This window comes from Sarcophilus harrisii, chromosome 4, assembly GCF_902635505.1.
Source record: "Sarcophilus harrisii chromosome 4, mSarHar1.11, whole genome shotgun sequence".
Lineage (NCBI taxonomy): Eukaryota > Metazoa > Chordata > Mammalia > Dasyuromorphia > Dasyuridae > Sarcophilus > Sarcophilus harrisii.
This window is the reverse complement of record NC_045429.1, coordinates 317,505,853-317,519,362: the sequence shown is the minus strand read 5'-3', so window position 1 is coordinate 317,519,362 and position 13,510 is coordinate 317,505,853. Positions and strand designations below refer to the sequence as shown.

Below are 13,510 nucleotides of genomic sequence, written 5' to 3'. Positions count from 1 at the left end.
TTAACATATTTTTGTAAATTTGTAGTATTTATACTTCTGAAGTTGTCAAAGCTTGGAACATTACTAAAATTTTGGGGACATGTTGTATGTTCAGGTAGTTTGGTGGAGGGAATAACAACAGCTTGGACATTCCTTACACTGGTGATATCAGAAATCCTTCATATAGTCATAAAATTTGTTCTTAGGCCACTTCATATATCATATATAATTTGTGGTGTTTGTTATATGTCATATTGGGCCAAATAAAGGCTAAAATCTTAAAGCAGAATCTCTTCAGGCGGAAGAGTGTGTGTGACAAACCTAAATGTGTATATATACACAGTTTTATGTTTATGTATATTTGTGTATGTGTGAGAGAAAAAATATGTAGGATAGACAGTTTCCAAAGAGATAGATACATATATACTATATCAAGATCTGTAATGTCCCTGAAAATTACCTCTGCTGTTACTTATCATAGTAATTTACCCATTTGGTTGGGTGAACATTTTCTTTTTCTGTCTTGTAGCCCTATAAGTAACAGTTAAAAACATTAAAAACCTTTTGCCTCTCTACATTAATTTTCTCTTCATGTTAAAAAAAATTCTACTTCCTTTTAATTTTCTCCATATGGGAGAAAAGGAAAATATGTGTTATTTCTAAACAACATCTAAAAAGAATTTTTAAAGCTGTTTTTAAGTTGAAGAAATTATCTCTTCTTCTGTGAATATTTCTGATGTTACCCTTACTGGTATATGTCGAATGATATGCCCCAAAAGACTAGTTAAAATATAAAAGAGGTATTGGTGCTTCTACCATGTTAGAGATCAAGTGACATGCCCAAGATTATGACTTTAAAGAATAAGCATGTTGTGTATATCCCTTGAAAACTTACATTATTTATAGATTGCCCTTGAGTTTTATACTATTCAGATTCTAAGGACAACTTCAGCCTGCATTCAAAACATTGCCATAGTATATATTCATTCAATCAGCAAGCATTTATTAAGCAGTCTTGTGCATCAGGTAGCTGGGAACTAAGGCTACAGATAAAAAAAAAAATTAACAGTCCTTTCCCTCAAGGAACTTATATTTAGGATAAAGACTGGGAGGTTGAGGAACAGTATGAATACAGATAAATAGAGTATAAATATAAGTGTTAAATACATGCATGCATATATATATATATGTATATATATATGTAAATATATGAATATATTCAGTTATCACACATTTTCTGGGGGCGAAAGGCCTTAGCAACCAAAGGGATTAGGTTAGCCTCATTTAGAAGGCAACACTTGAGCTGAATCTTGAAGGATGTTAAGGAAAAAGAGTACAATCCAGGCTTGGGAATTGGTCTGTGCAATAGCATACAGAAAAGAGACAGAATATCATGTGTGGGGAGCAGCAGTATGCTGGATAGAATGAATTGTAGAGCAAGTGAAGGAAGTACTGAAAGCCTTCGAACATGGTTTGGAACCCTTGGGAGAGGCTTTAAATGTTTGTTTTTGATCTTGAAGGTACTGGGAAGCCATTGAGATTTCTTAAGCGGGGGTGGTGACATGGACAGTCTTGTGCCGTAGAAATATCAGTTTGGCAGCTGTGTGCTAGATATATTGAGAATGAATTAATAAGTCACTGCATATGGAGGGATATGGAAGATGTGCTTGAGTAGCACAAACGATGGAGCTTTAGCAGAAATAAAGGAGTTAGCAAAATTATGTATAGTTCTGTCACTCATATTTAATTTATTTCTGGCAGTTCTATTACTGCCCTTATAATGTAAGCTCTCTGAGGGCAGGTACTATGAATTCTGTTTCCCTTTTCCATTCTTAGACCTCACAAAGCACTTCATACTCTTAGATTACTTAAGACAGTCTATTCTTCAATAGACTTAAAGTAAACAATTATATATTTGAGGAGGTATTTTATCCTTCTTGCTAAATTAGAGTCAACATGGTAGTAATAAAACATTTGTATTGAAGAAAGTCTATCCTCAGATTCTCATTCCTAACACTTACTATTGTATGATAAAGTCATTTCATCTCATATAGCTTCAGTGTCTGCATCTGCCAAATGGGGAACATACATACTGCATACTTAGTTATTGTGAGGAAAATACCCTTAATGCTTTATATAATAGTGATAGCCAATATCTATCTAGATACATATGTGATATATATATTATATATATATATATATATATATATAAATACAATAACTATAATAATATAGTGCTTTAATGTTCCCAAAGTGCTATAAGTGCTTAACCAATTTGATATATAAATGTGAGTTAACTGAAACTTGAATGACCATTGAAACATCATTTAAATTCTCAACTTCTGGATTTATGAAATGGAGTTAGTAAGGCCTGTAGCCTCTATCTCACAGGGTTTGTTTTGAAGCTCAGATAAGATAATAAGTAGAGCCTTGAAACACTATAGAAACATCATCTGTGGTCTTTGTAACCATCCCTCATATCATGAACTCACTCACATATACAGACTTCAGCGATTGTTTGGCACATTGTAAGTGCTTAATAAATGGTTGTTTAATGAAAGAGTGGGTGACTGGATGGATGACTGAATGAGTACTTTAAGCTCAATCTGGGGAGATAGAAAAAACATGAGTGTAGTATTATTAATTCCATATTATAGCTAAGAAAACTGGGTTGCAGTTGTGTCATATTCAGTAAGTTGCCCAAAATTAAATTACTCATAAATGGCCAAGATGGGACCAGAATGTTCACAGTTAGAGCTGAGAAGCTTTCTAATTTATAATTATGGATTTTATCACTTATATTGAAAAGAAAGGTCCTCTTGGGCATAACTTACCAGCCTATAGATCAACTGGATGAAATTTAGGCAAGATCGTACAGCAAATAAAGCTCTGGGCTTGGAATTGGGAAGACCTAAGATACTTAAATAGCTGTGTGACTCTGGGCTAATCACTTAAATCTGTCTGTCTCAGTTTCCTCATCTATAAAATGAAACTAATAATAGCATTTATCTCCCAGATTTGTTGTAAGTATGAAACGAATTAATATTTGTAAAATGCTTTGCAAATCCTAAAACACTATGTAAATACTAGTTATCATCATCATCAATAACTTTCCCTGCTTCTAGGAATTGTCCACACTGAAAGAAATGATAAATGCTTTCGGGTGGAAAAGTAGTCTATTGTCTTTATACAATATTGAATAAAAAATAGGGATTGGATAAACATTTTTGCTTACAGAAAAGATTAAATCAATGAATGATTGTTTCTTAGGAAAAGATGGAAAATAGAACATTTTCCCTTCTTCCCCCTTCTTCCTTCTTTCAGGTTCTCCCTAACCTCTTCCTGCTGTTGTTTGTTCATTTTCAGTCTGATCTCTCTCTTAACTCTTCTTCACAGACAAGAGTGAGAATGGAGAAGCTTATCCCAGGAAGAAGGTGGCCCCTACCGGCGCGTCTGATGGCTCTGCATCCTCCCGGCCTCCTAGGGAGAACAGAGTGAAACAGGGCAGTAATAGTTGGAGACGAATTCTGTTGCTCATTTTAGCCATAACAGTCCATAATATTCCAGGTAAGAAACTGCACTTTTTGCTACCTCACGTCCTAGCCTTTGGAGCTGCTTGTCAGGTATAGAAGGTAACCCTCAGCCAGCAGGACCTTCTACTGTGTGAGCTGAGACGTGGATTATTGGGAACAGCACTGAGATGGGTGTCAGAAGCATCTAATACTAGGACCTTTACCCTCCTTGCTGGGGAAAGCAGTTAGAAAGCTATTAGCTTCTCTGGGACATGGACTCATCTGTAACATGGTTAGGATGGTCCCATTCTTATCTCTTTCCTATCTTCACACAGAGCCCTGGGCTTGAAATCAGGAAGACCTGAGTTCAAAATCTGTTCTCAAACATAACTTTAATACTTATGCGACTGGGCATGTCGCTTAACTGTTCTTAAGTTTTCTCATCTGCAAATCAGGATAATAATAACGCCTATCCTCTAGCATTATAGTGAAGATAAAAGGAGATAATTTGTAAAACATTTTGCAAACTTTAAAGCAACATATGGTTGCTAGCTAATGTTATTATTTTTGTATTATCATAATGACCCACCAAACAAAAGTTAAAACTTACACCTTAAACATGAAAGAATGCTTGCTTGTGTATTCTCCAGAAGCATACTTAAACTTCTATCTTTTTATGCTGTTTAGCCTCGGATATATATTTGTATGTAGAACTAAAATATTGATCCATTGGTTCATAAATCCTGAATAACTATTAGTGGTAGACAGTGAACTAACGTAGAACTGAATAAGAAGACAAATATGGATTGGATTGCTTTTTTTTTTAAATCATGCAGTAATTCTAATGACTATAGCCTTATTTCTGAAATCCAGGTCCATATTTTTAATACCAGTATTCTTCCAGTGATGTTATATAGACATGACATTAAATAAATATTAGTCTTTGAAAAACTGAAATTGACATTCACCAAAAAACAATGAAGAAGTGTATGATGGTCATATTGTAACACATTGCAAATGTGTAATTACATACAGGAAGTGGTGTGAAGGGTGACATTAAAGAAATGTATGACCACAAAAAAAGGTCAGTTGATCAAATAGTGAGAATGAAAGATCCATCAGTATCCACACAGTTCAAGAGCACATGAGGCCCTAAGTACAACTGGGGATCCCTCCATATACACCATATCACTTGTGCCAATTTTTGGGTAAACATAAATAAGAATTTCACAGGCTGTGCAGGCATGGATCACATCACTGTTAGGAATACCCATAATTGATGAGATAATAGATCTATTGGAATATTGGTCAATTCTCTATCATTTGGACAACACTTCAATGATAGGGAAAAAGGGGGGTCTGGTGCCCTTATTGTGACTTAGAAATTGGATTCAAGGAATAATGAAGCCATCCAAGAGACTTGGGGCACAATAGGACAGACATGCTTACTTGAGCTAGTGATTCTCTCTCCCAAATGTAATGAAAAAACAACACAACAGATTGTGGGTCTAAGTTTTGACGTCTGGGTTTGCAATAATTATATATCCCTTAGAGCTTTCATGATTGAGATTAGCCATAGCATGACTGCCATATGTGTATTGCCTTTCACCATATGCATCTGGCATTTATTTCCTAAGTTGGTTTTCTTATAATGGCCGAAGACTGTCAGGATGATTAATGACAAGATATTATTTAGTTCTGATGAGAATTTGGATTAAGATACAAGGCTGAAGATAATTTAATATAAAGAGTAAGTATGGATTGATCCCAAATTTAGATCTTGTTACAGCATCTGTTACTAGGGAGTCAAAGAGTTCTCTTTCTTAGCCTTCTGACCTCATTTTTTTCTCTCAGTGTTTCCATTAATCCATTTATGAACAAACGTTTCCTAAGTGTCTGTGGGTAGTGGGAATACAGACAGAAATGAACCCTCAGAAAATTTATATTTTATTTGCAGATGCCACATATATATATATATATGAGATAATGAAGGGGAGGAACCTTGAAAAAGGGTGTGGTTGTTTACCTATTTGAAGGAAGCTAAGGATTCTGGCAAGAAGTATGTGAAGGCTCGTAGACAGAAAATGGATTCTTATACTTAAAAAAGACAAGAAAGACAGTTTGACTGAGTTGTAAAGGGGAGTATTTTGTAATAAGATTGGAAAGGTTGTTTGTGACCAGATTATGAAGGGCTTTGAATACCAAACCAAGACAGTAATACTTGATTTCAGAGGTCATGGAGGAAATCATTGGAATGGTGAGTACTGTGCTTTAGAAATATCACCTTGAGAGCTGGTTGACAGATGGATTTGAAAAGACGTGAGACAGAAAGACATCACGGAGAGCCCATATAGCTAAAATCAACAAGACTTGAAAACTTATTGGTTATCTAGAGGAGGAATGATAAAAGTTGTGAATTCACTGGATTGATAATGCCTTTGGCAGAAATAGGAAATTCAAAAGAGAGGAAGCTTTGGAGGGAAAGATGATTTATGTTTAAACAATTTTGGACATTTGAGATGCCTGCAGGACATTCAGTACAAAATATCTAAGAGATTGAGGTTTGGGGACTAGAATTCATGAGAGAGCCCAAGACTGGTTGAATATATAGATTTGGGATTTAACTGCAGAGATGTGATTATTAAACCCAAGGAAGATGAGATGTTCACCAAAAGAGAAAGAAAAAGGCCCTCACAATATGCAATGCATCCATACTGTCCTTCCTGCTATTCCTCATATAACACTTTCTTTTCCATCTTTCTGAGTCTTTGTTGTGATTGTTCCTATTCCTTGGAATGCAATCCAGTCTCTCCTTCTCTCTACCTCTTATAGACTTTTGTTTCTTTCATCTCTCAATTTGAAAGTACCACTTTTTACATGATAGCTTTCCTAATCCTCTGCCCCCCTCCCCGCAATTTCTTCTGTCTCATTGACTTGTATTTATTCTGTATATATTGCATGTAAAAAAGGCAGCATTGCATGAGAACATGTGGGAAGACCTGAGTTCATGTTTTCCTCGACACAAACTGACTGCATTCTTGAACAAATCACTTTTCATCTCTCTGGGAATTTCCCTAAGATTACTAAATTGTAGAGAAGGTGCTGGCTATTTCAGTAGAAGGGATTTCCTATCCTGGGAATTCCCCACATAAATAAAATTGTGGATCCATGATTCCCAACATGTATTCTATATGTCCTTTGTGTAAATGTCATTTCTCTCGATAGAATAAGCTCCTTGAGGCCAAAGATAGATTTGCTGTTATATTTATATCCCTGGCATCTAGCATAGTTCCTGCCACAGAGTGAGCAGTTAATAAATAGCTATTGATTAATTGATTGTTGATCTTTCGAAGGAGACAGAAGAGCAGTTGGGAGGAGAATCAAGTGCTTAGGAGGGAGAGGAAAGAGCCAGAAGTGTCTCCAAGGTTATTAGCTTGTGTGACTTGACTTCTATTGATTGAGAGAGCCTTTTTATCAATAGAAAAGGGAAGAAGTTAGAAATAAGAGAACAAGCCAATAAGCAAGAATGGATTAAGAAGTTTTTATTAGTCCAGATCCAAGTTCAAGTGGAATATTCTCTTATTGTAGTTTATGCCTCTGGGGAAGCTGGCAGACCACCCCCTGGTCAATGTCCTTCATCCATCCCCACCAGCATCTACTGTCTGCTAGTCTGAACCTCAGCAAGCTGAAGAGGGAGAAGTGTTCTCAGTGGCCCAATTCATCAAGACATAAACTGACCTTTGGTAAAGGAGAAAGCAGAATACCTTCTAAAGTGGTACTAGGTTAAAGAACAATATCTCCTGGTTCCTGGGGTCAAATCTCTCTGGGATTCTTTCTGATTTATCCTATATGTTTCTTTTGTGTAGAATTGTTTTCATGGTGTCCTTGTCCTCCCCTGAGATCATGATCTCTTGGGGGATAAGAGCTATGTTTTTACTCTTTTTTCTATCCCCAGCACTTGGCACATAGTAGGTGCTTAATTCTTATTGACTTGCCTTAATATTCTCTCATTTCCACTTCTCTTTATAGAGCTCTGTAATTCTATGTCTCAAAAAGCTCTTTTTTTCTTCCTCAAAGGCTGCCACATTAAATTGTAAATTTTGGAAGAAACTCTATGTGGCTATGAGCATCTCTTCACAAGCATTGTTTTTTAGTTGCTGGCAACTCAGCTCCCTAATTGATTTTAGCACAGAATGCTCACAGTCACTCTAATCCATCATGAGACCCACTTGATCACCATTACTTTCTCTGTTTCATATCTATCAGAAGAACTATGGTACATTTTACCTCTTAAGTTAGAACTCATTTGATGACTCCACTCCCATAACGGGCCTTGGGAGTTGTATCAGGCCAGAAAAAAAAAAAAAAACAGAAAAAAAAGATGTATAAGTTGGTGGGTGTGAGCAGTTGCCAGAAGGAGTAAGAAAGACTTTGAGAATAAAAAACAGCAAGATTCTTGGAGGTTCTTGAGGTACCTACCTGTGGTCGTAGGAATTCATCAATAGCAGTTTCCTCTGACAAATATTCAGTTTTCTCTTGCTAAAGCAGGAATTTTTAACCAGAAATCTATGATCTCACTTTTAAATTATTTTAATAAGTATTTCAAAAGAATTGGTTTCTTTTATAATCATGTATATTTTGTTTTGTGCATTTAAAATGTTGTTTGTAGGAGAGATCTGCAGACCAGACTGCTAGAGGCATCCCCGAACCACAAAAGGTTAACCTCTCACCAAATCATAGATTTTCAGCACTGAAAAGGAACTCAAAAGTTTGGGAACAAATATATACTTCAGTTTCACTAATCAAAGGCCATCTGGGCTTATAGTGAGGTGGGCTTAGAACAATGGTACATCACAGAATCACAATAATTCAATGCTTTTCCTGTCTGACAAGTTAAGTTTGAAGATGCTTCTGGTTTATTTAAAAAAGGTTCAGAAACATTGTGATATTCTCCTTTAATTATAAGAATCTAAATGGGAAGCCTGGCATTATAATTAGCCCAGACTCTTGCATGGGTTGATATTTTGCTCAATATAACATGTTCTTGAGAGTGTAGTCTTAACAGAAGCTGGTAGCAGCATTTCCAGATTATATCATGGGATTTGAGAAACTGGAACTGGCAGAAACTCTCAGAGAATGAAATCATGATTTTGAGGTAGGATTTCCTGAAGGACCTTTGGAGAAAAGTAAGAAGTACAGCTAACTCATATCCCTGCTTCTTTTTCCTGTCTGTCCCTCCCCTCTGCACTTTGTTATCTTGAGCTCAAAATGACATATTCAGAGTCATACATTGTCAATTGTGGAATCACAACTAAAATCCATGACACATTTCTCTCAAGTTAATAGCTTATACTGTCCTAGTTTTATAAACTAATGGGAAGTAGGTTTTTATATTGGTTTTGTTTTTGTTTTTTAAGGCTTTTAGCTTGAGCAGCTCTTCAGTCAATCATTCAAAAAGCCATGCTTATTAAATGTTTATTTACTGTGTGCCAGGAATATGTGTGCACTGGGAATACGAATTCAAGCAAAAAGATAGTTCCTCTCCTTAAGAAACTTACATTCTAATAGGAAAAGACTACATATAAACATTAAGAACTATCAATCAATCAGCAGGTATTTGTTAATTAGTTTCTGTGTGCTAGACATGGTGATAATTCCAAAGAAAGGCCAGTATCTTTGAGTAACTTACATTTTAATGGAGGACATAACTGTAAATAAGTAATTATATACAAAATATATACAGAGTGAATGGAACATAAGGGATGGGGACAATAGCAGTTGGGGACTAAGACCTCTGCAAAAGCTAAGATTTATGCTGTCTTGAACGGAACCAAGGAAACTAAAATTTCAAACATGGTCCATAGCCTGAGGTAGAAACATGTATAAATTGTTCAAAAAATAAGGGAAAATCTTAGCCAGTATGAAAAACGGGAAATTTTACAGTAACTTGCATTGAGATTATGATGATTGCATTTCTGTCACAATCAAGTGACTCTTAACAATCAGTTTTCCAAATGGAGGGCAAGAAGATGAAGGGACTTAAGGAATATCTGACCACATACCCAAGTTGTTCAAGATAATGAAATGTTGCTAAAGGAAAAAGAATTAGTGCCTTGCTGGGGTGGGGGGAGGGAACGGGGGAAGGGAGGGAGAGGTGTTGGTAGAGGAGTAAAGGGAGAAGGAGGAAGAGAAGGAGAAAGGGCAGCTACACAATTAGAGCTTAAAAAACTAACCTTATTTGAGACTCTTCCTGAAGAAGAGGGATTATGCTTTGAGGAGGAAGAAGCTTCTTCTCCTGAAAAGAATGCTATAACAGAGCCATCAAAGTGATCAGATAGTAGTAATCTGTTTCCTTTTCAGGATTTATCTCTGATATTACAGAGATAATTTCTAATTATTTTCTAAATTTATCAGAATTTATCAGACTGATAATTTATGGTGACTCATGAGGGGACAAAAAGTATCATCAGAAGGAACCTAAGAAATTTTGGGAAAAAATTATGAAGTTTGTATAGGAATATAGTATTAGCCTTACTGCTCACTATTTACAAATGAATACAAGACATGAATAAGAGAAAAATTAATTTGGGAAATAAACAGATGGCTAAGAAGGTGGTGTCCAAGAATAGGATTTGGATTAATGAATTATCTCTTAAAATATAGAGAAATAACAGATTCTAAATCAGATATATAATAAACTTTACAAAGGGTGATGAGAAAATATTTTCTAGATATCTGGTAAATTTGATCAAATGAGTTTTACATTTAAAAAGAATGACGGAGAGTGAGAAGATCACCTATGTATCGTTGCCAAGCTAGATAACAGAGAGAATAACTACATTGAAGGAAGAGAATATAGTAGAGACACCCAGAAGTGTATAAGAGACAAAATTCGAGAAAGGATGCAGTAGTAAAGGCCATGGCATCAAATGCTTATACACAGACACACTTTACATACACACACAGACTTGTTGACTGGAATATGACTATGGATGTGTATATAAAACACACATACACACAGAGTACAAGGGGAAATGTAAATTAAGAAGATAGGCTTTTGTGAAAAAAAAATCTAGGAACCAGAGGAGCGAAGCATAATGGAGTCTGTTTGGGTGAAAGTAAATGGATGGAGAATCAGAAATGATTTTTGTCATTGGAATGTCTCTGTGTGTGTGTATTTGTATCTGAATATACACATACATACACTATAAACTGTCTGGTAGAAGAAATGGATGAGAAAATTGGGAAATAGGTTGCAACTGTGACATAGGCCACAATATAGCAGTATTAGGGGACTTTAATTAGGTATCTGCTGGAGCTTTTTCTCTGCTAAAAGCACTACTTTTGGTGATTACTTCATCCTTCAGAATATTGAGAAAACAATACGGGAGCAAAATATTTTTATTTTGACTCTTATTAAAAGTTAAAGACAGATTGCTGGGATATAGCTGATAGGAACCCTGGGAAGGGTGTGACCATTTGCACCCAGAGTTTGTGAGGAGGAAGAAGAGGAGAAAGAGAGGAAGAGATCTGAACATAATCGGACATCCATCCTGGATTTGGGGAAAGATTTCAAAGAGTTTAGGAAGCTCTTAGGTAATATCCCATGAACTAAAATTATGCAAGGAGAGTCATCTCAAGAAGAGATGAAGAATGAATGACAAGATGCTACAGAATGAATTTTGAATGAAGAGATGCTACAGAATGAATTTTTTTATTAAAGCTGTTTATTTTCAAAACATATGTATGGATAATTTTCAACATTCATCTTTGCAAAACCTTGTGTTTTAAATTTTTTTTTCCTTTCCTTCTCCTCCCCCCCTCCCCTAGATGGCATGTAATCCAGTATGTTGAACATATACAACAGAATGAATTTTTTAACAGAAAAGAAAATAAGTCCAATAAAGAAGGAAAATGTGAAATATATGAAAAAACCTGTGTAAACATGCAGGGAACTTACCAAGTCACTTAAAATTTGAAAATGAAAATACAGAAGATAGAAGTAAATCCTAGTAACTAAGGATGGATATAAGAGTATCCTATAAAAATGTCAGGAGTGAAGAAGCTAGAATGAACTGAGGCTGGTAAGGGAAAACCAAGGACAAAAGGGGTGTGGTGGAGTTTAAAGCTATTTTGGGAGTAAAAAGGAGTTTCAAAGAAGGCCCAAAACTCTACTTGGGATATATAAGAGGATGATAATTGACAACAGAAAGAAGTCAGAGTTTCTCAAAAAAAATTTTTTTCTGTTTTCTCTGTAGGGTGACCTTTGCACAGAATAAAAATGACTTAGAGCTAAGAATCTATGCCAAATTGATAATATCTGGTTGCCCTTGGTGAATTTAAGTTACCTGGTCCAGATTGATTTCAGCCTCTTGTATTAAAAGAATTGGCAGATGTAATTGCTATGCCATAGTCAGTTGTATTTAAAAGATTGTGTAAAAATGGGTGAAGTCCATTAGATTAGAGATAGACAAATGCCCCCATTTTCAAAAAAAGAAAAGCCATCAACTGCAAAGTTTATCTTTGATTCCTAAGAAATTCTAAAGTAAAGTATGAAAGAAATGGATAATAGCTATCTAAGAAAGGAAGCAGTGATTACAAAGAGTCAATATAGCTTGATCCAGAACAGGTCATGTCGCACTCACCTTATTTTTTTATTTGACAAGGTTATTAAACTGATTAAAAGATGAGTAGAATGCTGTAGATATAGTTTATCTAGACAAACATGTAAGCCTTTTATGTCATTTTTTTGTGATAAAGATAGAAATACGTGGATTAGAAGATAATATAATTAACTGGATTCAGAATTTTTGGAAGATCAGAACTTTAAAAAGTAGCTATTAATGTTTCAGGGTCAATATGACAGGAACCTCTAGTGGTGGAGTATCCTTGGGAGTTGTGGTTGGTCCTGAGTGACATAATCTTTTTTCAGTGACTAAGATAAAGACATTGGTATGTGCTTATGAAATCTGCACATGACAGGGAGGGATAAGCTATCCTACTAAATGATAGGCTAGAGCATTGGGCTGAATCTAATTAGTTTAATTTCAATAGGGATAAATATCAATTCTTATTCTTGGGTTAAATTAAATCATCTTTACAAGTATAGTATGGGGGAATTATGCTTTTGACAGTAATTGTCTGAAAAAGATCTGAGAGTTTTAGTGAGCTACAAATCTGATAAGAATCAGCAATAAGATGTGGAAACCTAAAAAATCTAATATCATTTTGGAAAGCCATAGCTTCCAGAAATAAGAAAGTGATAATACCTATTCTTTGCCCTGTTTGAACCACTCCTGGGGAAATGGGTTTGGTTCAAGGATACCAATGATGTCCAAAAAAGAATAACCATGATAATGAGAGGTACTGAGATCATATCATATGAAGAGGTACTGAGATCATGTCATATGAAGATCATTTGGGCAAACTGGTTTAGGCAAACTGAGGATATTTTAGCTTGAGAAAGAGGAGGCTCAGAGCAGGGGGACATGATGGCAGTCTTCAAGTATTTGTCATATAAGAGAAATTTAACTTGTTTTGCATGACCCCAGAGAGTGGAACAAGGAGCAATAGATTGGTTGCAAGTAGGCAGATTTAAACTTGATTTCCTGAAAAATTTCTTAATCCAAAAGTGGAATGGATTATTTTGAAAGGTGGTAAATTCCCCCTCCTTTAAAAAAAAAAACTGACTTAAATAGAATCTGGATGACTTATTTGTAGGGCATATTAAACGGGGGATTCATTTACCATATGGATGCACTAGTTAGGCCCTCAGGTGCTAGCCCAGTCTCAAGATTCTATGAGACTGGAAATGTCAGGTGGCTCATTGATATGACTTCATTCTGGGTCCCACTGGCTATCTGTAGAGTACTTTTCTTCAGTTAAGAAATCTTAGGAGCCAGAGGTAGCTTTCACTGGCAACTATTCAGACCTCAGGATCTCATTTTCTGCTTGGCTGATTTAAGCTTTTGCTCTTCTATTTTGTTGGACAGGTCCACTATAGGCAATGAGTATAGACC

General features: G+C 35.6%; 1 protein-coding gene across 6 annotated transcripts in view; it reads left to right on the top strand.

The window, feature by feature from the left end:
• SLC39A11 (solute carrier family 39 member 11) overlaps nt 1–13,510 on the top strand; it is a 478,311-nt gene that overhangs the window by 268,829 nt on the left and 195,972 nt on the right. For all 6 annotated transcript variants that reach the window (XM_031965726.1, XM_031965721.1, XM_031965722.1 and 3 more), the window contains one exon: nt 3,376–3,546. In XM_031965726.1, coding sequence (XP_031821586.1) covers nt 3,376–3,546 — 171 coding nt within the window. The remainder of the gene's footprint in view (nt 1–3,375; nt 3,547–13,510) is intronic.